The sequence below is a fragment of the Salarias fasciatus genome, chromosome 9 (assembly GCF_902148845.1).
Source record: "Salarias fasciatus chromosome 9, fSalaFa1.1, whole genome shotgun sequence".
NCBI classification, from domain to species: Eukaryota; Metazoa; Chordata; class Actinopteri; order Blenniiformes; family Blenniidae; genus Salarias; species Salarias fasciatus.
In genome coordinates, this window is record NC_043753.1 from 8,121,527 (window position 1) to 8,145,554 (window position 24,028).

Consider the following 24,028-nt stretch of genomic DNA (forward strand, 5'->3'; position numbering starts at 1 on the left):
GATGGGAACTTCTGGGATGTTGTCATCTTGTGACACCAGTCTCATTGTGACGCTAAACGTATTTATTAACATGCAAACATAAAAAAAACAAACAAAAAAAAAAAAAAAACAGCAAACAGCATTTTCCCTAAAAAAAACAAAGGTTTTAAAAAAAATCTGTCTTCTGGATTAAACACTTGTAAAACACGAGGTGTAAGTGGTTGCTTATAGTGACTTAAGTATTAAGCATGCATGAGATGTCTACTAAATATATGCAATAGTTTTGGGAATATTGCCACCATGTGGCACACACACCCTGCAACCTTTAACATAATGCTAATGCAACTACATTCTTTTAAGCTAGCATCAACAAACAGACGGCACGGGAAAATCGAAAAGTGAACACAAAATAAGATTTATGCAGAAATGGATCCAAGCATTGATGGTTTGATTCTAATTTGACTCGGTTTGTTTCAGAAATAGTCTTAAAAACACACACACATTTTAGTTTAGGATCCACATACAGGCAATATTAACCTTTAAATTCATATTAGAAAGTTTTCATTAGTTGTGGCGCAGAATATAAGTGATGAAAACGTGTACATATTCCCAAACCAAACAATTATTACTGAAAATAACAGTGTTAACATAAAGGCAAATTTATTGATAACTCCTGATACAACATACAGTGCAATGTCAAAAAAAAAAAAAAAAAAACAGTTTGTTGCATTATGCATGTTTTTACAAACTCAACCTGACAGCATGGCTATGAACAACGGCGTAGCGTCTACGCCGATCTCTCAGCTCAGGGTTCGGTGTTCTGCTCGCTACTCTTAAAGCGATACTTCAACATTTTGGCAAATTGGCCCATTTCGCGCAATTCCTTAGTCATTTCGAACAGCACACTTATTTTTTTGTGACGGCGAGCTGTTGTTTATTCAGAGGCGAGTCGGGGAAGGTTTTCGGGACGGACACAATGGAAGTGGATGGTAATTTTGTTCCCCCTCGTCAAACTCATCAAATACATAATCCAACAACCCCAAAACACTTTGGTGGACATGTTATATTTGCCAAAATGTTTAAGTATTGCTTTAAGAAAATCTGTTTTTTCCTCAAAGTTTCACAATTTGCTTTAAATATTCAAAATCCACTCAGAAAGCCTGGCCCTCCAAACAACGAGGTTCTAGGAAATGTCTGACAGATCTCCAGGTCAATAAAAGAAATATAAATATATAAACACTTTTGAAACTTTGGTAAAATCTCCCATTAAAGAAGTGAATGATTTTTTTTATTACTTCAAACATGTAAAAGAAAAAAATACAACCGACATGCTCAAATTTGTTAAATTTTAATCATCCAACTCACCAAAAAGGAGCCAATTAAAAAAAAGATGTTTGGAAGAAAATTTGGGATAAATTTGTTTTGAGCATGTTACACAAATGTACAGTATTTGCCAAAGGTGCAATAATAATTACCTACAACTGTTGGAACTAAGGAGTAATAAATAAACTGACAGCAAATGTGTATACAAAAACTTAAATTCTTGGGTGTGATTTAGTATTTAGAGCAGAACAGATGAAATTAAATTTTTTTTGAGGCTGCTACGATTGAAAGTCAGTCAAAGTTGGCGTTTCCACCAGCTTCAATGTAAAATCCAATTCAATAAAGTTCGTGAAATGAATTGAAATCCATTGAATATATATTCGAGATTTTATATCAGACATCAACAGTAGTCTAGTGTAATTATGGAATCAAACAAATCAGCTTTTTGCAGTCTGATGAGTATGGCAAGAAGAAAAAAGGAGATTTAATTAACCCAATAAGATTCAGAGAAACTTGTTCATGCATTTATTTTCAGCAGGGTAGATTATTGTAGGATCTTACTTCCTGTCTATAAAGCTTTGAATGGCCTTGGGCCTGAATTTATCCCAGATGTAAATCTGGGATAAATAAGCAGAATATGAAACATCCACACCTCAGTGGTCCTCAGGAAGAGGTTCAGGCTACTCAGTGTTCCCAGAGTCATTAGAAACAAGGTGAAGCAGCTTTTAGTTCCTACACTCTTCACCTGTGGAAGTTTGTTCAACATGTAGATCAGACAATCAGCATCTCTTAATGAAGGTCTGATGTATGGCGGTATTGTTTCTCTGCCTCATTGTTCTGACATCTGTTCATTTTCACAAAGTTGTTAGTTTTGTACCCCAAAAAAAGCAGTGAAAATGATAGAAGCACCTTGAGGAGTGGTGAAGAGCATAACATTTTTGATATTGGACATTTAGAAGACTTTGCCTTTGGATTTTCAGTGCATGATGTAAAACAAAAAAGTATATCTATAAAGTAGCATTTTGTGACTCTCAAATTTAAGCATAGGGTTCCATCAAGGGCTCCACCTCATTGGTTCAATTAGTCTACAACAACATGAATGGAAACTGGATTTATTACAGTGTAGCTGGGATTTTGCAAAATGAATATTAAACACGTTGACATAATGATAAATATGTGAAAGTCTGGGCAGATGTACTGTCAACTACAAAAGAATCAATTGACATTAAATATGCAGCAACAAAGAATGTGAGACTGTGTGAAGACTGGACGCAGGTCATTGGAGCTAAATACCAACTAAAGAATTAAAGCATTTCCAAAGAAACTGAAGTTTGCCATGTAACTGTGCCTTCATGGGAAACTACAAAGTAAGAAAAAAACTCGCCTGAACAAATCAGCTGAAGGTGCTTTGTTTCGATGATGGATGTATTTATGTAGTTCATGTTTCTCGAAGCACAACATCTGTTAACCACAATAAATAAACTACATACAGTTGCTCATATTTTTAAATTTATCATGGTGAAAAGCTAATAAATGTCACACAAATAAGTCGTAGGTTGTTTGTATTGTCTGCTACGCCTCAACATAGTAGTCTTCCAACAGTTTTCTCCATTTGGACCAGAGGTTTAAACACCTGGAAACACATCCTCTGCACAAACCATACAGTCGTACAATGCCTCATACACATCATGATAAACAGACAGTCTGTGGCCAGCTCCTGTTGGTCCCTCTGGCCTGACAGTAAAGTAATGTAATGAATCCAAATGGAGGTGCAAACAAGAGGTCCAAGCTGTGCGAACTGGAGTAAGGTGTGTATGTGGAGGCAGTTTGGGTTTTCCATTTAAGGGGGCCAAAAATAAAATCATCAGCCAAGTGTGTAAAGAGCGTGGCCTTATTCCATCGCAATAAAGCAGACGACTTTTTGCCACTGGTGCAACGATGGGATCACAAATGAGGGGATCAGCTGTTCAGCTTTGTCAGACCGACAAACTTTCACTTAACTCCACTAAGCTTGCACACATGAAGCTGGCAACCAATTTGATCCACATCTCAAGCAGCTATTATTTCTCAAAATTACAACATAACAGTTTTTTTCCAAAATATAAGTCATCAAATGTATGCATGATGATTACATTTCAGTTTAAATTTAATTAAATTAGCCACAATTCACTTAAATACTGGAATGTGCTTGGATACAATTCTGGATTTTTAATAGTGAGGATGAAGGTTCTACAATCCTCATAATAGTTAAAAATCCATTTGGATAACACTTCAAGTGAAAATGAGGTGGTTTTCATTTTGGGCTACAAGTTGGTGCGGTGGGTTGTTCTTGTCATGAAATCGCTTGTGTGCAGAGAACAATACACGATAAACAATAACAATGGCAAATACTTGAACCCTCAACCAAGTTAGATTGCTATTACGGACGAATATCAAATATAAAGCCACCAAATCTCAGTAGAACGTGGACTGGGAGTCACGATGCTCTGGAGGCCACCGTTGTTGTTGTCTATCCACTCGTGCATGTGAATAAGATACCCAAAATGCAACGGATGTTCAGCGTTTAAGCTTGAAAACGTCAAGTAGATAGGGCTGTAAGTTTCTCATCACTGATGCAGGCGCTCAGACCACAAGAGATGTTGACATATAGCCTAGGAATTCATTGTGATTGTAGCCCCTGCGTGAATTGAAGAACTAACCTGGCCTCCTCCTTTTCCACCCACTGCCATGACATGGGTAATTAGTACTCTGATATCTAAATAGCATGCAAATAAGGAATGCAAATAACCTGTTAGAGCGGGCGAAGACTCCTGTGGGCCCGAGTGAGTGATCCAGATGTCGGAGGCTGACATGATAATCATCATCATCCATTTGGGAGCAATAGGCTCACATCTGTACACCATGATGGAGGCCTGTGAAACAGAGTGTGGCAAGAAAGACAAGCTAATAAAAAAACATTAAAAGAAGAAAACAATGGAGTGAATGCAGAGTTAATGTAATTTACAAGCCTGAAGTGATTAACATTTATTACCACATTATAGGGGCATTACTCACAGAAATGCAGGAATTCAGAGGAGAGAAAATGTGACAAATAGGAGCGATCTTAATTATTATGTTGTTTAGATGAGAAAACTGGGATTTTAATCGCAGATGGAGCTGCTTGTGCAGTATAAATTAAGTTACATGAACATTAGTGAGAGTCCATATAAGGAAGAGTGAAGAGGGTAAATAAAGCAGTGAGAAAAAAAAAGGAGTCACATGATGGATTACCGAACACAGAAGACCAGATTGAACCGAAATCGACCATCGAGCGGATTCTTTGTGGGAATTTTACAGGGATTTCTCTCCGATTCCGGAGGGATTAGACCCAGCTGTGTTTGCACAGCGACACCGAGGCTAGCCCGACAGACTGCTAGCTCCACGGCTAGCCCCAGCTCCCCTGACCCTGCGCCATTTACCAGCCAGCCCGGGCAGCCAACGCCGAGCCGAGCCGGGGAAAACACCTCCGAGAAGAGGCAGGGAAGAAAACCTGCCCGCGTCCGAGAGTTACAACTCACCGGGGGAGGCTGGCGGTGATGGTTCTGGCTGTCATGCTAGCCGCGATGCTAACGCTGGTTAGCTTCCCTTCCAGGACGCCTCAGAGGAAAAAAGAAAAAAAAAAAGGAATTCCAGCTTTTTCTCATTTCATTCGTGAAAAGTGCGGATAACTCCTTGTCTGCAGGTGGAGGCGACGGATTAAGAGGGCGATAACCAGCCGCTGGGGGTAAAACTTGGGGAGTTCGCTGAGGTTACTTCGACTAAAAAATAAAAAAATTAAAAAAAAAAAAAAAAAGATCCAAAGTGACCACCGAGAGCCACTTTACAGGCGCGTGCTGATTGGAGCGCGAGAGCCACCAATCACCTGTGGAGAGCCCGTGAGGATGAGCTCACTGGGCCAGCTGAGGCCCCGCCCACCGGGGGACGACAACAACAACAAAACCAATGAGGACAACAATAACAATGAACAACAAAGCAACAAATGAAGAAATATTCTATTGATGCAAATAGGATGTATAATAAACATATGAAAAAAAGAATGACAAATAACACATTCAAAAGATGTTTAATTACTGATGTTGACAGTGACAACAACCACAACCAATAGACATGTATTCATAAAAATTAAAATAACACAATATTATACATTTTATACAACAGAAAACTGAATTTGAAAAGTTGTTTCTTTGACTCAATATTGTGTCTCAATTCAGTAGAATCACAATAGAATTTTATTATCACTGATCCAGTAATAAAGCGAAAACAAGAAAAAAAAAATATATAAGAATAAAATAATTCTGAACCGATGACACGAATCATGGCACAAGTGGTTGTTTATGATGACATAAGAATTCTTTTATCAGTAATAGAAATAAACTGTCAAAATGCTCCTAAATCATTGCCACCATCACCTTAATTGTAATACCAATAATATTGATGTTTGCAATAAGAACAATATAAATCCATATAACAATGATTATTTTGATTATAGTGTTGATCAATGTCATACTGCTACTACAAATAATTAATATAGCACAATTTTAATAGCAATATAATAATCACAAAAGTGGAAAAACTCAAAATGGAAGCATTATTGCATGTGACATAAAAAAAACTTTATTTCTTCAGTAAATGACCAACACGTGTGATTGCAGACATTCGCATACGCGCACACAGTTACAGTTATATTATGTAACCTCCTCCCTCTCTGGACACGACTGCCTTCAAAGGTCCTGATATTTACAACAAAAAAATTTATTATTTTCTTTTTGTTTCCAAACTGAATCACTCAAAAGAGAGAATTACTGCGTGGTGAGCGAAAAGCATGTGGTCTAATTTACTGTGAGGCTTAACCAGCACCGTGACTGCCTCCACCTCCACCACCGGCACCACCCACTGGCTGTCAGAGCTGCCTGCACGCCTGCCCACTCCCTGTGGGAATGGAGGAGGAACCGCTCTGATTAATATGGCTTTACTCAACTGTCCAAGCAAGGTCATTAGCAGCCATGTGTGGGCATTTGAAGGATAAAAAATAGGTCTGAGATTTCCTCTCTTTCTTGGCATTTCCATGATTAAATTAACAATGTTGATTGCAAACTGAAGTTATGCAGAGATTCAATGCAGCATATCTGCATGAAACTTAAGCTCGTCTCAAAAATAGCATCTCCCATGACTAAGGTGAACTGTAAATGGATTGTAAGGTCTGCTTCATCATCTCCTCCTGGATGACAGTTCCTTCGACTGTCGTCTAGAGGGCAGTGGAGCCCCGTGTTAAAGCCTGCGTTTCCACAGGCATTACAATGCATAATGCAGAATGCCCACCTCACTATCTCGCTCCCCCTTCTGAGACCAAAGTTACACAACTGAGGAAACTGTCAGCATATACGGGAGATCCTCCCCACAAAAAAATAAAAATAAAAATAACCATGTGTAATTAGCCTTTGTGGATTTTTAATTTGCGAGGGCATTAATGTTGCATGTATCCCACAGCCAGCTAACCTTGTGTAGGGGGAAGCTTACATTGGGTGCTGGTGGTGTTGGTGGTGGTGTTTGGATTTGCGTGCGTGCAGCGCATGCAGCGAGGGGAAGGAAGGGCTGGAGACGAGCAGACCCGGGGTTTCACACTGAGATCAAAGGAGAGCAAGTCAGGCATCAACATCCGTTTTTCTCCTCCGCCAGGAGACGCCGGGGCCATCTGCCTGACGACGGCTCAGACGGAGGATGTCGTTTCATTGTGCATCACAACAGGGACATCAGTGTTCTTTATATTTGGGGTTCACGACAGTGGTGATGGCACTTCTGTAGATGGGGTTGTCTTTCTGGAACGGAGAGGAAACGAGTGTCACCTTGCACGATTACTCCTCCACAACTGAATGAAGTGAACGAATATGCAGGAATTCAACACTGCATTAAATGCATTGTGTTCTAAACTCTTCTCATCGTGTCTGTTCAGGGCTCACCCTGTTCCAGCGTCTCCGCTCCAGCTCGCTCTGGAAGCGGGCGAACTCCCTGCGGTCGTGGAGGCTGGTGAGTAGTTTCCATAGCAGCAGCAGAGCCACACCCAGCACCACAACGGAGCCCGACAGCACCGCGGTAATCAGCATCACATTCGGACCTGATGGGCATTCTTGACAGACAAAAGGAGCCGCGGCTCGGCATCAGGCACATTGTTTTGCATTGTGGAGGGAATTAGCATGCTTGTTCAGTTTCGTTATTGTTGAATTAAACAACTTTTTGAAACTAAAATAGATTCAGAAAGTGGGCTGCAAACAAAAAACCTATCACACAAAGCAGAGCTTACATTTTACACACCTGTCATGATGCATAAATAGAGGCCAAATGAAAGGGTTTAATCTCAGAAATAAGTACCTTTGTTGACTTCAGACCTTGTAATACACACAAATCAGCCAAAACATTATGACCACCAGTTTAATATTGGACAGGTTTTCCTGCTTTTGCATGATCAGTGTTGGACTAGAGCTCTGGCTTCAAACATAAGGCCCGGACACATTGAAGAAAACATTGATTTTATTCATTAAATATAATTAACAGCAGCAGACACGACACTGAGGCCTAGGCTGAGAAATCAGTGATGCTGTCATGAAAGCCAGCTACCTCACTGCTATCAAACTAGCCTCAAAGCCAAGAACATGCAACAGCCATGGGCATTTTTTGGACTTGTGATTGTATTTTGCACCAAATGGCATCATTAAAATTGGCTTAATGATGAGATTGCAGTCATTTTCTGAAGCAATTTGGTTTATTGAAAAAAAAAATCCTCACATGCCACAATGATGAAAATCTTGAAGGTGAAACTGGACTGCATGTGTATGTATCTTCCTCCATTGCTCTGTGGTCTAGCTTTGAGTGCCATGTGCTCATTGTTGGCGTCTTGGTGGTGGACAGGACTCACCATGTGCATCTTGAATTTTGCATTTTGAGAGCTTTCAATCAGAGACAGCATGAACTTCTCTAGCAACTCGAAGCTACAGCAGCTCATTTGTTAAACCGAACCTTTACTCCTCGTCTGCACCAGTTGACCCCTTTTCCTTCCTTCAGCCGATTTTGATGGATTCTGCTCACTAAAAACTGAAGAAAACCCTCCCAAAGCTGCAGTTTCAGAAATGCTCTGGCCAAGTTGTCCATCTATCACAGTGTGGTTCCTGTCAAACTTGCTCAAATACTCATGTTTGCTCCTTTTTTCTTTTTTTTTTTTTCCTGTTTCTGTCATCCAGTTTAGGACAGAATGTTCACTTGCGGCCTGATGTGTCCAATCAACTAACAGAAACCACAAAGGATCCACAGCAATCAGTGCTGTTGACTCCACCTGTCAGTTGCCATAATGTTATGGCTGATTGGTCGACTCAAGATGTGTTTTGACGTGAAAGAAGAGCGCAGAGAACAGCTGCACCTGACAGAATAATGTTGCCGATAGAAAACAGAGCCTCGGTTGTTCGTACCTCGCTCCAGAGCCACATGAGCACAGGCGGAGGGCTCCTTTTCTCCGGCGCTCAGGGCAAAGTGCACTCTGCAGCCCTCCGTGTCCACTTCCATGCACCTGTGAAGACCCGCAGAGGGGGCCGCCGTCGCTAAGACACCGGGGTGACCGACCAAGGTGAGGTTGAGGTGGGCACACCTCCTCCCGCACTCCTCTGGACTCAAGCCCAGGGAGAAGGCTCTGCACAAGACGCATCCTCTGCGGGGGAGAGAGCCGTCATTACAATCAGGGCTGAAATGGTCTTTAATAAGGGAGCCAGTGATCGCACAAGGGGACAGTGGAGTGCTCTGCTTGCTTTGTGCTAATAATTGGCAGCTGAATTCAGGGCGCCGAGCTCAAGGTGATGAAAAAAAAAAAAGAAAAAGAAAAAAGAAGAGATTGGTGGCCTCAGACTTCCATACTTCACATTAATCTAACTAAAGGCCATCTGTACATTTCCTAGAGGTGAGAACGACAGGATCTCCTTGTAGCATATTTCTGAGTTGCTGGTTAAAGTGCAAATATGTTCACCAGTCATGTGCTCATACTCCTTCCAGTGGTCCAGGGGATGGCGTATTAGCACGTGAAGTAGGAAGGAGTATTTTGTCCACTTTCGTCAGTCCGGCTCTGTCTCCTAATCACCTCCAGCAATTGAGCTAAGCTAACTACGATGCTAACAGCTGGGATCCAACCACTGGACGAACGGACACAAAAAAGGTATTTATGAGCTTGTCTCACTTTGGAAATGATAGGAGAAAGGGCGTGGGTCCAAAATCTTCACAGTATTCCTTTTAAGTGTCCTTTAGACACTGTCTGTGTTGCCTATGACCAGTGGGGGTGTTAAAGATTCAGGGGACGTCCTGATGACCTCTTGATTTTAAGTGGCGTAACATTTGGTTCCAAGCTGAAGAGAAATCAGGCACCAAACACCTGGAGACGGCGTGTGAATAAAGAGAGTTTAAAGGAACTCATTGTTTCAGAATATAACAAACTGTACATCTGCTTTGTGGTTAATTCAACTTTTTTCTTCACTTGTGTGACTAATGAAGTAAAATATAAAGCATCACCTGTTCCAAATGCATTCTGAGTATCTTCAATGGATTTGGGACTGTGGAGGACTGGTATGTTATTAAAATACTTAACTTATATACTGCAACATCTACCCCCCCCCCCCCCCCCCGACCCCACCCCCCCACCCGACTGTTTTAGCAGTCTTACAGCAGTTTACAATGTGTTTTTCTGAAAAACACTTAGATATATGGATCAGAGGAGGAGATGGGGGATCAAACCTGCAACTAAGGAAAATTTTGAGTTTTTTTCTTGCAGCTTGAGGGGCCGCACACATTCAAATGTGTTCTCAACTGAGCTGGACCAGGAAAGCGACAGTAAATTAACTATAAAATAGCAAGAACTAGAAATATTTTCCTTTCTTTTAAAGCAATGAAGCATGAAATGAATACATTAATTGAATAAATTTGCTGAAAGCTGTGCAAATTTATTAATTATTTTAGAGAAAAATAATTGCAATTTTCTGCTGTCTTTTCAGATACCTATTGTTAAAAAAGAAAATGCTATTGTCTATTTATGACTCCTATTTTTTGAGCTTCTCTTCAGGCTCATACAGGCAGCTTCGCCTTGAGATGATGCAACTATATTTTACCGATGTAGCCGTGATTTACCGCTCCCAGAGTCATGCTATGCTGTGTCCACTGTTCTCTCCAAAACTTTCTTGTAATTTTAACTCTTTGGAAAGTTGTCCTTGGATTTTATATACTGATTTTGGTCCATGGACCTGATGTTTGAACCCCTCACAAGCAATTAGAACAATGAACTGCACTGCAATAGTGCTTTAGTGAAGGCAAACTACAATATGTACTATTTTTTAGGGGTCTTCCAGGGTTACTTCATCCACATTTTTTCCAGATGCCAGAGAGAATGTTTTGTAAAAAGGATCGAGGATGTTTTTATTATCCCAGTGGGGAAACTTCATTCGCAGCCAGCAGGCACAAAGAGCGACCACAATGAATAAACAGAAAGAGACACAAACAATAAAAAGAGGAAAAAATCCTCACATTGCATTGTTTAAAAGCCAAATGGCTGCAGGAGTGAAACTGCCTGTTCGTTCTGCAGTCCTAAACGTGTTGAAAAGAGGAGGGCAGGGGTCAGTCGGGACAGCGCCGGCTTTCTTTAAGTTGCTGTTTAGTATTTCCATTTGATGCGCCGCAGAAATGCTTTTAGTTTATGAACTCGGAAGGCCCATGAGATCCTCTGCTTCTGCGCTTTTATTTGTTCCCCAGAGCAGAACAAAAACATTTGGTAATGCTGCTTTTAGCAATCATGCACGCTCCAAGTCGCTGGGACGGTCTTCCAAAGGACCTGCGATAATAATATATTTAAAACATACACCAAAAATCCACCTTTTGAGTCCCGTTTTATGGGAAATGGCAAAAACTACACATACGCTTTAGTTAGGTGGACTAAAAGGGAAAAAATAGATGACAATATGTATTTTTGTTATAATGCGATCTCACACACAACACTTTTATTTGAACAATATGTCGGCTATATATGGAAATACAATTGCTGAATCATTGTTAATGGCACTGATCATCATTAACTAGTTTCATATCGACATAAAAAAAAAAAAACAGAATAACATGGCTGGATTATATTCTAAGAAACTATAAATTCTACTTAAAATGTATATTTTTAAGCTAGTTTGGTTTTGGAAGTCTTGGCATTCCAACCACTACTTATATAACTTCAGCCCTGCTTACAGGACCGTTTCATGTAAAAAAGGAAAACTTTCCATGCGATTTGGGTGTCGGACCCACTGAAAGCTTGCCTCGTAAACCAGCCCCGCCCTTTTCGAAAATGCTCCAACTCCTTCTTCGAAGAAATGACAGAAGACGCAACTTTTCTGCACATGCATGTCTGTGTACTCACCATTATTATTATTCATAGCGTACTGTTCATTGTGTTCATGTGTCTGTGGTGTCAAAACAAAATAAACAATTAACAGTGCCTATTTGTGTCCTGGCGTGCCAGTAACATTTTCAGCAATTCTGCTGTTTCCAAGGAAACGGATATTGTTTTTTGAAACAAAAATGCAAAAACAGAGTTTTCACTTGTTGTGTTAATTATTAATGTTCAATGTAGCCTGACTCTTTTTATGAAGCAACACGGACGAATGTAAAGAAGCATAAAGTCCATATGTTTATGCACAAATGTAGGGAATATGGATAGTGTCATGTTTCTGATTGGATTGGACACTGCCATGTTTCATGGAATGGGGAAGAAGGAATGATTGTGTGATTCCCCGTACCTGTGCGCGGCGCAGACGTCGGGGCAGGAAGGGCAGAGCTCACAGGTCCTGCCCTGGAAGCGCTCGTCGCGGCAGATGCAGGCGCCGCAGCGACACTCGCCTCTGCCTCCGCAGATCTGCCCGTCCGCAGACAGACAGGACTCCGAGCCGAGAGGGCACTCGCACGCCGCGCCGCCGAACGCCGGGAGACACACACACTCCCCGCACACGCACCGGCCGTGCCCTGAGACGGAGGAGTTGAGGATGAGGGCCGGCTCGCCTCCGCCACGGTTGTTCCTGAGCCTGCACTACCTGCACACTGCAGTCCTCGGTGCTGACCGCAGCTCCGGTCGCTGCACTCGCAGAACGGCCCGTAGTACAGGCGCTGGGGCTTTTGACCGCCTTTCTGACAGACGCACCTCCCACAGACACACTCCCCGTGCCCACTGCACACTTCCGATGAGTTGTCACGGCGACACAGACGCGAGTCCGTCGCCTCGTCGGCCTCCTCCTTAACACACTCACAAAATGTCCCGACTCGGCCTTCTTTGCACCTGTGACACACAGTCAGCACCCTCATTTGAATTGCTTTGCTTTCTCCATCTGGTAAATTTGAAGATACACTCATCAGCCAGAACATTAAGACCAGGTAAAGCAAATAACTGATTATCCTGTTAGATTTGGGACGGGAGTATTGATGTAGGGGACTTGAGATTGGATGTTGGGAGGTTTGAATTCCACTGGGACACCCAACCTTGAGATATTTTCCCTTTCTTCTTGAAAAGGAAAATAGTTATCAACAACCTAAAGGCATAATGAACTTAACTGAACTTGAACTGAGACCCTTGACCTTGGTGCTCTCCGTTTGCTCTTCATAAAGATTAACTATGAATAGTATGGGTTAAATGTTGAGACACAGACTTTCCAGCAGGGGATCAATAAAGCACGCTTGCTTTCTTTGTTTTCACGCCCCACACTGCTCCACCATAGCAGTCTGCCAGTGGTTACACTAAATTTATCTCTTTACTGAAAGGTCAGGGTTAAAAATCAAAGGTCAACTTGAGGTTGTGTAAAATGAGGAACTTTTCTGAAACGAAGCCACAGAAATGCTGCATTTCCACGTGAGTCACATCATTAAATAAATGCACCATGAGGAGGAAATGAACTTAGTTACCTGCTGATAATCCTGGTCCAGCAGCTTTTTTATTCCAGAACATTCTGGGAATTTGTCCCTCAGCTCAGGTTGTTGTCTTTCCAGCCCACAATTTGTTTTCTACTTCACACTAACAGTTTCTCTGTTTTCTCTCAGTTCCTCCCAAGTTTCCCACACACTCTGAACTCTTTCTGCTGCCCTTTCTGTTTTCTGCTGCACATTTGATTACTTTTAGTTTCTATTCAGCTGTTCAGCCTTTTCTTAAGCCTTTTTACTCGCTTAAATCCTGCTACTTTAGCAGCATTCTGTTGTCACACGGTGGCATCTAGTGGTCACAGATGGTATGTGCCCTTATATTTGGATATATAACCATTCAAAAAAACAACCAAAAAAGTGAGTTATTGTCCAGTTATGGTCACTTTATATTAAAAGTATTAAAAAGGAACCCACACAGCATCAGTTGGTCGTAATGTTATGGCTGATCCATTGAAACTTCACCTACCTGCATGCGCCGCACTCCAGACTGCCGTTGCCATGGCTACACGAAGGACTGTGTGGGATCATGTCCTTTTGACAGGAACACTCACATATGGGGCTCAGCAGGACCTCGACCTCTTCACTGTAGCCCTGAGGCTTGATAACGACACGGAGCGGTCCCCGGGAAGCCGCCGCGCACGGCGGCGCCGTGATGCTTACATTAAAGCTCACCTGCAGGGGAGGACGGCATTCCTTCAGCGTGATCATAATGCTCCGCTAACGAGGCAATCATAATTAGCATCACCGCCGTTTCTACCATGAATGGCCACGCACTAACAGCGGCGTTTACAGCATTTAAGCCCGCGCAGCGGCGCCGCTACACACCTCGTCGCCCACCGAGATGCCGGAGCACCTCCTCCCCCGCCCGCCGGGTCCCGGCCCGCCGTCCTCACAGCGCGAGGCGTACGAGATGTGATAGCCGGGCGGCAGCTTGCTGTTCTCCATCACGACCTCAGAGGTCAGCGCCTGCAGTCAGAAAGGCAGTTAACCTGTTAAAGATGAGGCAGGCTAATGACCTTTGTAGGGGGGGAGTGGGGGGGGGTGTCTCGGCTTCACTTACGTTATATGCTTCAACAATTATCTGCAGGATGTTGTGGGAGTTGTTCGAGAGCGTGCCAACCGCACATTTTGGGAAAATGCTCCTCAGGCCCTGAAGGGAAACAACAATTACTTCAACATAAATGAATATGTGTTACTTGACAGTCTGCCAGCTGATTTATATGCCACTCTTTCCAGCAACCTTTTATCACCACAGCGGTGGAGAAGTGAATTTAATGTTAAAGCTCAGACGCTCGGTCCAGAATTACTCCCTCTGGCATTTGAATTTTGTCTACTGGAAATACATGTTTTTGAACTCAGGGTGAAAAACAACTCCGCTGTTAACACCCTGGACAGACATTCAAAACAGTTTAAGTAAAAAAAAAAAAAAATCTGTCTTTTTCTTTTTTTATATATATACCATGTCTGTTAAATAAAGAAAGTGGCTCTCGCCAGTACAAGCTTCGTAAACAATTTCTGAATGCTACTGATCAGTCATATTGTGGTGATTTGTTTTGTGAAATTTATCACCTGAAAATAACTGACTTGGCCTTAAAAAAAAAAAAAAAGCTGAATATACTCCCACAGATAGAAGGATTTCCAAACAATAAGGTGGCAAATGGAGCATTGGTAGCGACAGGTGTTATTAATCAAGAGTTGATTAACGTTAACAATTTTATAACATTCACTTAATACATGCAGTGCATGTCAATGCAAGTCAATAGAAAACTGTTCAATTAAGTTAATTATTTAGCTTTTGTTTTCAAGGCAAGTTGATTTTTGAAACGTACCTTTGACATATTTTAGTGTGTGTTAATAAAAACACATTGATGGTATGTTAAAAAAAAAAAAAAAATGAAGAAAGTAGAAATACAAGTAGGAAACTTAAAAACCTAAGAAGCAAACAATTTAGTTGTTGTTGGTCAAAGACACCACCTAGTGTACAGAAATGGCGTTGTGCTTACTGAAAAAAATGGAAGACAGTATTAACAGTAAAACAGTCTAAACAGAAAAACCTCATACGTTAAAGATCAGGACTGAAGACATAATGCTACGGTGCAGAAGGTTCAAACTCCGTTAAATCCAGGCTCCAAAACCAGCTCATTATAACCCCCAGTGGGCCAGACAATAAAACGGAAGCTTAATCTAAGATGTTTCAACAACTATAAAGTTTTTGTTTAGTTTAAGTGTTTTTTGGACAATCTGAGAAAGTCAACAACTTTAGAAAATTCAAACAAGTCGGTCAATTTCAAGGTAAATCTAAATTAAAAATTGATTTCCAGTAATGCCACATTTGGCATCATAGCTGCTTTTGATTTGCGTGTTGAGCCAATGTTCATCTACTCCTCTCACTACCAGAGTTACCATCAGTAAATGGGAAGTAGACTGAAAATATCAATTAATGAATTTTTAAAAAACCCCTAATGGAGCTCGATCAACCCGTACCTCATACAGGTGTGCGACGTCTTCAGTGACCGCGAAGATGGTCTGGATGTTCTTCCGTCTCAGGGTTTCTGCGATGTGGCCCACCGAAGGATAGTCCTGACAGAGGCGCAATGCATTACAGCCTTTCTATAATATATAAATGTGTGTGTAATCAGCAGTTAAGGGTGCTCTCCCTCTTCTCTTTATTGCCGTCCTCCCCCTTCGCCTCCCTCTATTGCTCATCTCACTCATCCTCGCTGACAGTCTTTCCATTCCCTCCAAATAGATAAATAAGTACCATTCAGAGAGGAGTGACACTCGCATCTCGCACATCCATTCCCAGCCTTGGGGGAGATCATTTATCCAGACAGAAATAGATTAATAATACATCCATATTCACTCCACCTGTCAGCTGCCTGGACTGAAATGAGGCCAAGGCACAGAACGCTCTTATGAACCTAATGCGAGACCTGTATGGATGTTTAACACAGAAGGATAAAGGCAGGGAAATAGACATAGACACACACACACACACACACACACACACACACACACACACACACACACACACACACACACACACACACACACACACTCCCCCAGAGCCCTCCACTGCTCAGCACACTCACCATCTATACACAAACAGGGCGAGATTACGAGATGAAAGCTTTGGTTTGAATTACTCCACAAACACTCCAGCTGTTTCCCATCAGGGTGTGCCTGTCAGCGTCTTCTCCACCCAGGAGAACTGTGCTGTTGATTCTGACCTTTAAATCACTGTCTTTGACTCCTGTCTCCTGCAGCCCGGACCTCTATTTCACTGCCAGGATTGCAGACGGGAATCAATTTAGCACGCGCTGCAAAATCTGCTCCATAGGATAAACACTGTATGCTCCCTGGGACTACAGCTGCCCGTGAACACACACACACACACACACACACACACAAACACAAAACACACACGCTGGGATGGATTGGTTTCCACTCAGCATCTGTGTCAGTGTTTACCGGTGAAAATGAGTATGTTATATCACAAAGCTGCATTAATCAATGGTCCGATGCACTGAGGAGGAGCATGGAAGCAATGTGACATACGGCCGTGCGCACAAGAAATGAACTTTATTGATCTAAACTGAATTATTTCAAGCTCTGAAACCTTTCTTAGATGTAAGATACTGCATGTTCCGCCTGGGTGTGTAGGAGTTTTGAGAATTGCTCACACGACAACGATTTCAAGTGAAAACGGAAAAGTTTTCGCTACATTTTGAGCCTCCGTTTCCATGACAACGGTGTTCAAAACCGCTGAAAATGCTCAAGCGAAGCGCTGCTCCTGTTTATGCACATACGGTTTCACTGGAAATCTGAGGTTTCATGAGATGCTTTACATGATTTTATGAAGTTGATTTAATTTCAAAATTTCAAAATTAATTTTCGTACCATCACTCATAAATTGAATTTTAACTGTCAAATCGATTAAGCATACTTTTCCTAAATTATTTTTTGGCACGTGAAAATCTATCATTTACTGAACTGTTGTAGCTAGATGAACTAAATGTAAACAATGTGCCAAATCACGGAGGTCAAATATAAATCGGCCTGCAAGAGGCTCCAATCTGAACCACCAGGCAAAATGTAAAAACTTCCTCCTGAAAATGATTGCCATAAAAGTAGCCTCAAAGCAACGCTGTCAGGGCGAGTTTGTAAAAATATGCAAAATTGTTTCCAGTTATCTGCAGCAAAAATGAGGTCTTATACTGGCACAAAATCATTTCACACACCTCTCCCCTGAAGCACGAAACAAAACAAATGAACGAAACAGGTCTGTGTGGAGCTTAAGATCTGGGTGATGAATCTTGATGCAGGCGTAAGAGTGAGTGTCCCCCTTCCTTCAGCATCTGATTCAACAGGAACTGAAAAATAAAAGCAACAGCAACAACAGTTCCGAACCTGTGAGTTTCCTCTGGTGTACTCGTTTCCTTGTAAGTGACACAGTCCGTCATTTGGAAGCACAACGCCGCCTAATTTTCCGTCTCCAGCAAAGTGGAAGCCGGCGTCTGTGGAGAACACCAGCAGACGAGTCACGTTTCTCCAGCCGATCTGTTCCTGCAATTGGACAAAAAAAAAAAAAAAAACATTGGGGGAAATTTCTTTTTGCTTTTGTACATCACCCATCCATGAATATGGATGTTTGATACTTTATGCCTCCTTTGGTGTTGAAACTTTAAAACTTGTCAGTAGAAAATTATTCAAGTACAATGAAAACAATGTAATTAGCACAGCAGGCCACTAGTGGGTGCAATTTGTTCTCTTCATGCATCGTTGTCATGCAGACTCCCAAAACACTAAAACAGTGTTTTTGTATTCCTTTAAAATCTCAGAGTGAGTCTGAAAACCACCCCAAACCCGCCTGGTGCAGGAAGCCTCAGAAATAGCCCTCTCATCTATTGTCTGCAGTCTTTCCACTTCCTCCACATGAACACCCACACAAACAAAAGCAAACAATCTCCACGTTCCAGTCCCGTCCCCCGCCGGGCTTCCTCGCCTTACCTCGCACACGGCGGCCTGCATCAGGGCGTCCATCCCGCCCTCGGGCCAGTCCAGGTTCCCGGAGACCCGCTGCCCCCCGACCAGCCGGGCGAAGACGCCCCCGTCGGCGGTGAGGCTCAGGATGTGCCGGTAGGTGAAGGGGGGCGAGCAGGGCCACGGCTCCGTCCTCTTGCAGGGATTCTCCAGCATGTCCTTCGCCACGCTGATGAACGGCATCACCGTCTTGTCCACAAATGCGCCGAAGCCTTTTTTTTTTTTTTGTTGGTCGAGGAGGAGATGAATAGAGGGGAGTGAGAAGCAGCATAAACTTTTGAGAAGTGATTATGTGACTGAAGGGGGGAGAAAGTGAATAACTAATGCCCTGGCTTCCCGCCACAGCTACAGTTGTCCTTGAGCAAAGCACTTAATCCCTGATCGCTTCAGTGGCGCAGCTCAGTGGCCAACAGTAAGATTATGATTGTACCGGGCAGCTCCCAGGTGTGCGACTGTTTGAATGTGACACCAGGGTATTCCATAAAAGGAGCGCGCAGGTATGAAAAAGTTGGGAGAAAAATGAACGCCGGCCTACATTTCAGGTGATGGAGAGGTTGGGATTCAGGAGCACAGACCCATTCTGAAGTCACTGGTGACGTTTCTCATCTCCTCCATGAGGTCGGCCCCCAGCTTCTTGACATTGGGCAGGTCGTCCTCCATGGAGAAGGACAGATCCATCAAGTAGTACAGGTCCACAGGGTAGTCCTCCACGCGCCTGAACCTCACCTCGAAGCTCTGGGGCTCGCCTGCAAGTACGAAATGAGGCGCTTTCATATATCTATTCATCTTATCCTTTAGTCACTTCGTTCAGCTTAAGGTCGCGAGGAGCCGCAGAGGATCCCAGCAGGCCGAGGGCAGAAGACGGAGTGCAGCACGGACAGAGCGCAAGTCCATCACGGGGACAACAGCGAGACGCACGCAGGAAATTCAGAGTCACAGGTTACTGAAACCAGCCACACGAGGCTCCCTAAAACCAACGAATGACTGGCAAACACTCTAAAGTAAAACATTTCATGGATTAAGATGGCAAATATCAGACATAAACAGGATGGGAAATAAACCAAATAAAGGATAATACTGATTTGTTACAAAATAATAGAGGCTGAAATCTATGGAATGTGTTATTTTGTTGGGGTTTACTTCAGGTTACTTCGATTCACTGTATCAGAATTAACTTAAAGTCACTTAGAACTTGAGTAACAGACACTTTAATGATTCAAGAACATCCTGGATGAGTGACATGTTTACCCCTGACCTGCCAGGAGGTTTTAAATCATACTGTTTCCATACATTCCCCTCCACACACACACACCTGGCCTGAGGTGGAGCCGGACCGTCTGCGGCTGGAGCTGGGTCACGCGCCCGCCTCGTCCCCCGCGCCGCCTCCCAGAGCGAAAGGTGACGTTCCTGTTCTTCACGAGGACGGCGGAGCCTCTGGGGTCCTCCAGGCGATGGGAAGGACAGCCCCTCCTCAGCAGCGCCGCGGCCGTGTCACACCGCTCCCACGTGTGCTGTCCTACTTGGAGGAAAGCCTCCACACACACATTAACGCTCCCTTTATACCAACACACACCATAACAGTGTATGTGGCAAATCTAACGCTGAGTTATTTTGGTGCAAAACAACAATTTGCATAAAGGAATTTGAGTGAGGCAGTTAATGACTGTGATATAAAGACTGTAAATGTTACATAATAAAAAACAGTGGGTGTTTTTTTTTTCTTCTTCTGTGTTTGGTCACCACTCAGCTGCACCGTTCAGTATGCAAATAAAGGTAATTAAAAATGACAAGTGCATTCAGACGCATACATAATACTCCCTTTTAACAATTGCTTTCATTGCATTTGTGTTCTTCCAGCAACTGAAGGCTTTAGAATTTTAATAATTTTTAATGCATATAGTTAAGAAATGTCACTGAAAAAGAAAAACCCTCAATTTGCAGTGATTGGTTGTTATATAAGCTGCTTTACCTTGCTTTATGACTACCTTTTTCTATTAATCCTTATCAATATCAGCTATTTAGAATATCAAAATTATGTTTTAAATATTTTTTCTACTTTTTTATACCATTTACTGTCAAATTAATACATATTTCCTCTTAAGTTCGACTGTAACTCCACTACTTTTAGGAAATGAGCAAATAAATCAATGATACAGTCATTCAAAGCTATTTTTTCAGTTACTGTTTCACTAAACTCTAGTTTGAAAACATACAAACAGGGTCTTTGTTTTGCTTGGGTTATTCATATTTACACTTTGTCATTTATTCTAACTAATAACTTTCAAAAGTATCCAAACTTCTGGTTTCAAGTCTAATACTTTGAATTTCACGGAATCAAATTAGTAAGTGAAGGAGCAGTGATGAGTAACAACCCTCGATATGTTTTCCGCTCTGTTAGCAGCTGGAAAACGCACACGGCAGTATGGCGGTAATCCTTTCAAGGCAAGAGTCCCGGAGTGCTTCCAGGGCCACTCACCTCCTCGGTGCACCAGGCACAGTGCGGCCCCGCTGCCAGACACTCTCCACAGCTCCTGACCCCCTGACTTTGGCATCCGTGATCTGAATGGACTGTAAGCAGAACAGAAACCAGCCGAAAGCTCAGAAAAATAAAAATCTCTGCTCTCCGGCTGCTGCCGCGCTGCATCACTCCAGACGGAGTTTTCTTTGTTCGGGTCTGTATTCGGATTCGTTTCGGAAGTTCAGATCAGATTTGCTCGTGTTTTTTGTTTTTTTTTTTGTGTGTGTGTTTCATATGAAACAGAAAGCCATCCATCATCAGTGTTTATTTCTGTTGTCACTCACTTAGCACCTCCGTTCTCACAGTTTCTGAGACACGTAGACGTTGTACTTGACTTTTCTTATCAGTAATGCAACCTTCCAAATTCCATTTGAAGTCGGGATGTGATGTGAATCCCAAAGCCGGCTGTCTGGAGCACAAGTAGCCACATCGAATGCCTTCGCATATATTTCACCTATTTCATATGCAGTAAGTGCAAATTTTGCTACCTTGGAGTTTTACTTGTAGATTTAAGTTTAGCATCCAGATATGAGATCTGAATCTGTTTTCTGATCTCTCTTTGGCCTCGAGGGATAATCAATGTATTTTTCAAAGTGCTTGAAAGTTAAGTGGAGGCATGGGTTTAATGGTTAATTAAAAATTACAAGGTGTGTTAAATGTATGTATCTTTTTAAAGTTGTGGTAAATTTCTTCAGTCTCGATAAAAGCGAGCTGTCTTAAATATCTTCGACGTATGCAGAGAATTTGGAGTTAGTAAAAAACCATGGTGAAAGACATTGCTTTAGGTGTTTTCTGAGAGAAACAAATTCTAAGTGTATTTTGAAAATTAAAAAAAGATCTTGAAATATTTTCCATTTTTTTGGGGAAAATGCTCAAAAAATTACAAATACGAATTCCACCTGAAAACTTTGTCGTGTAAAGCTAAGAGCCGGTTTTGATGAGCCTGACAGGGAACCATGTATTTCAAACGGTTTTCATCAAAGCAAAAAAAAAAAAAGCCCAAATTAAAGAATGCTTGGACCATCATAGTGTATTCATGTTGTTTATATTGCTCAATGCTGAGTGAAAAGAGGTAAACGCAGGGCCGGCCCAGGCTTCAGAGGCGCCCTAGGCGAGCCCGAGACGAGCGCCCCTTGGGAGCGTGTTTTTCGAGCCGGGGGGGGGGTGCGCGCTGAGGAGCGATGCCGAACAATACCGATCAGTGCCGGGCAGCGCCGAGGACGAGGAGCGCGGTGCGTCGGACCACTGCACAGCGGGGCACACGGAACACAGAGCGTCGTGGCGCCCCTTGTACGACCGCGGCGCCCCCTCGGGACGTGGCGCCCTAGGCGGCCGCCTAGTTCGCCTATGCCTAGAGCCGGCCCTGGGTAAACGATTATGAGCAGTGGCTCCAGGACAGAACCCTGGGCCACACCAGAGGTGACTTGGGATGGCTGGAACCTGAAGAATTAGTGTTGGATTCCAGTGGAGACTAACCGTCTGTGATGGTGAAGAATGAGAATATTGTGAGAACCTAAAATGGCCGTCACCAACACTCCTCCGAAGGCAGAGAAGACATCTACATTTCTATTAAATGTTAATTTGATTTTACACCAATTTAATTCAAATGAGATCCTATCAAATTTATCTATATGGCATGTTTAGAGAGTTGGGTTCTTTTTTTCATTATTATTTAAAGAGTCTGCTGATTTGTCCCCCAGAAGTGAATATATGTCCGCCTGCTGTCCCGCCACATCTGAAGCTCGACGCTGCATTTAAAACAGAGCTGCTCAGCCTCCAGGAGATGACAAGTGCAAATTTTGAGTGGCAAACAACTGGTGGGATGGAGGCTACAATCTAAATGAGAATTTCTGAGCAGGAAGAGTAATGAGACAGTTTACCTTCATTGCATCCTCAATGAGAAAAGTATTGACCCACCTTGTGCTCCTGTGGCGTCGAATCTGCAGCACAATAACAGGACGGCGGCGGATAGCGGGCTCATCTGGACGAAATAAAGGAAGGGAAGGCAATTTACCGCCTCAAATGTGGACCATTCTTCCCTTTCAAATCATTAAGGTGGAGTGGGGTTGTAATTGCTGTTTAAGGAAAATAATCTCTCTGCTGAGTGGCTCACAAAAGACTGCATATCTGACCGACTGGGTGTTTGGTTTATACAATGGAAGAAAAAAAAAAAGAAAAAGAAAAAAAAGCACTTACGCACCTTGACTAATTCAACTGTGTGTGGACAAACATGAGGGAGAACAGAGGGAGTCTTCCCTCCGAGGGAGGGACCAGATGGTTCCTCCACACATCCTGTGCGAGACAAGAGCTGAGGGACTCCGCCGCCGCCGCCGCCCCCTCCCCGTTATCCTCTTCTTTTTTTAACAGCAGCCACAAGTGGATCTGCCAGCTTATGTTTCAGGGTCCTGAACAGCAAATGATCTCTTCAAGTAAGGCCAAAGATAAAGGGAATAAGTCCTTGGCTTTCTGCTGAGAGAAGCCGAAGAAGAGCGGAAAAAAGAAGACGCTTTCTGTCATACTTGTCCTCGCATGGCACCGGACGGGCGTTAAGAGCGCCGACGCTATCGCCTGCAATCTTTGCTAAGCTCTGCTTTCTCAATTGTTTGGCCCTGCTGACCACTGCATGAGACTAAAGCCTATACAGAAAGATACTGACCCCGCAGCACACAAGCCAAATTAGTTTTGTGGACATTTTTTTTTTTTTTTGCTCATAACACAGAGGGTGGTGGGAGCTTATTTTTCCGGAAGAGAAGACCTTTATAAATCCGCTAGCAGAGGACTGAACATTTCTTCTCCAGTGCAGATACTCTCATTACTTCCTTATCCTGCACAAAATGTACTCGCAACGGCTTCCCTGCTTCAGTGAAAATGCATCGTTTTTGCAGTTGTGTTTCAGAAAAGTTTCTAATTCACATAGTAACATTTTGAAAATGATCTTCGTTTACACGGAAACAGCAGAAACACTGAGAATTATGTAGTTTTATAACATTGGCCCACTCGTGGGTGCTGTTGCTTGTATGGAATATGGATTTTCGAACATGGACTGGGAGTCACTGTGGATGCAAACATTATTGTTATTGTCCATCTCCTCTCTCATGTGCAGAATAAATGCTGCATTTTCACCAGTTTTCCAAATGCATTGGAAGTTTACATAGTTCA

The 24,028-nt window shown here is 42.7% G+C and overlaps 1 protein-coding gene and 1 long non-coding RNA gene across 2 annotated transcripts; one reads left to right on the plus strand and one right to left on the minus strand.

Annotated features, from left to right (window-relative positions):
- The first annotated feature begins 1,786 nt into the window (after positions 1-1,786).
- On the plus strand, positions 1,787-23,282 carry LOC115394188 (uncharacterized). Its single transcript, XR_003932037.1, has 3 exons — positions 1,787-2,055; positions 17,808-17,811; positions 23,271-23,282. It is a non-coding gene; the product is annotated as an uncharacterized LOC115394188 (long non-coding RNA).
- On the minus strand, positions 7,092-23,009 carry LOC115394187 (integrin beta-1-like). The gene is made up of 15 exons (XM_030099404.1): positions 22,787-23,009; positions 20,828-20,919; positions 19,664-19,883; positions 18,927-19,097; positions 18,319-18,563; positions 17,719-17,874; positions 15,793-15,888; positions 14,369-14,458; positions 14,134-14,274; positions 13,775-13,980; positions 12,432-12,673; positions 12,141-12,363; positions 8,799-9,034; positions 7,299-7,465; positions 7,092-7,157 (listed from the first exon to the last, which is right to left on the minus strand). Exons 1-15 carry the CDS (start codon positions 22,848-22,850, stop codon positions 7,092-7,094), a joined length of 2,415 nt encoding a protein of 804 aa, XP_029955264.1. The 5' UTR covers positions 22,851-23,009.
- Positions 23,283-24,028: the final 746 nt, after the last annotated feature.

What these genes read in the sequence shown, in the direction of transcription:
- LOC115394187 (XM_030099404.1), bottom strand. Translation starts at nt 22,850, where the DNA reads ATGAGCCCGCTATCCGCCGCCGTCCTGTTATTGTGCTGCAGATTCGAC. An exon ending in CGACGCCACAGGAGCACAAG is followed by an intron (nt 20,920 to 22,786) that starts GTGGGTCAATAC and finishes TTCTGCTTACAG; the next exon opens with TCCATTCAGATCACGGATGC. An exon ending in GCATCTCGGTGGGCGACGAG is followed by an intron (nt 13,981 to 14,133) that starts GTGTGTAGCGGC and finishes CCTCCCCTGCAG; the next exon opens with GTGAGCTTTAATGTAAGCAT.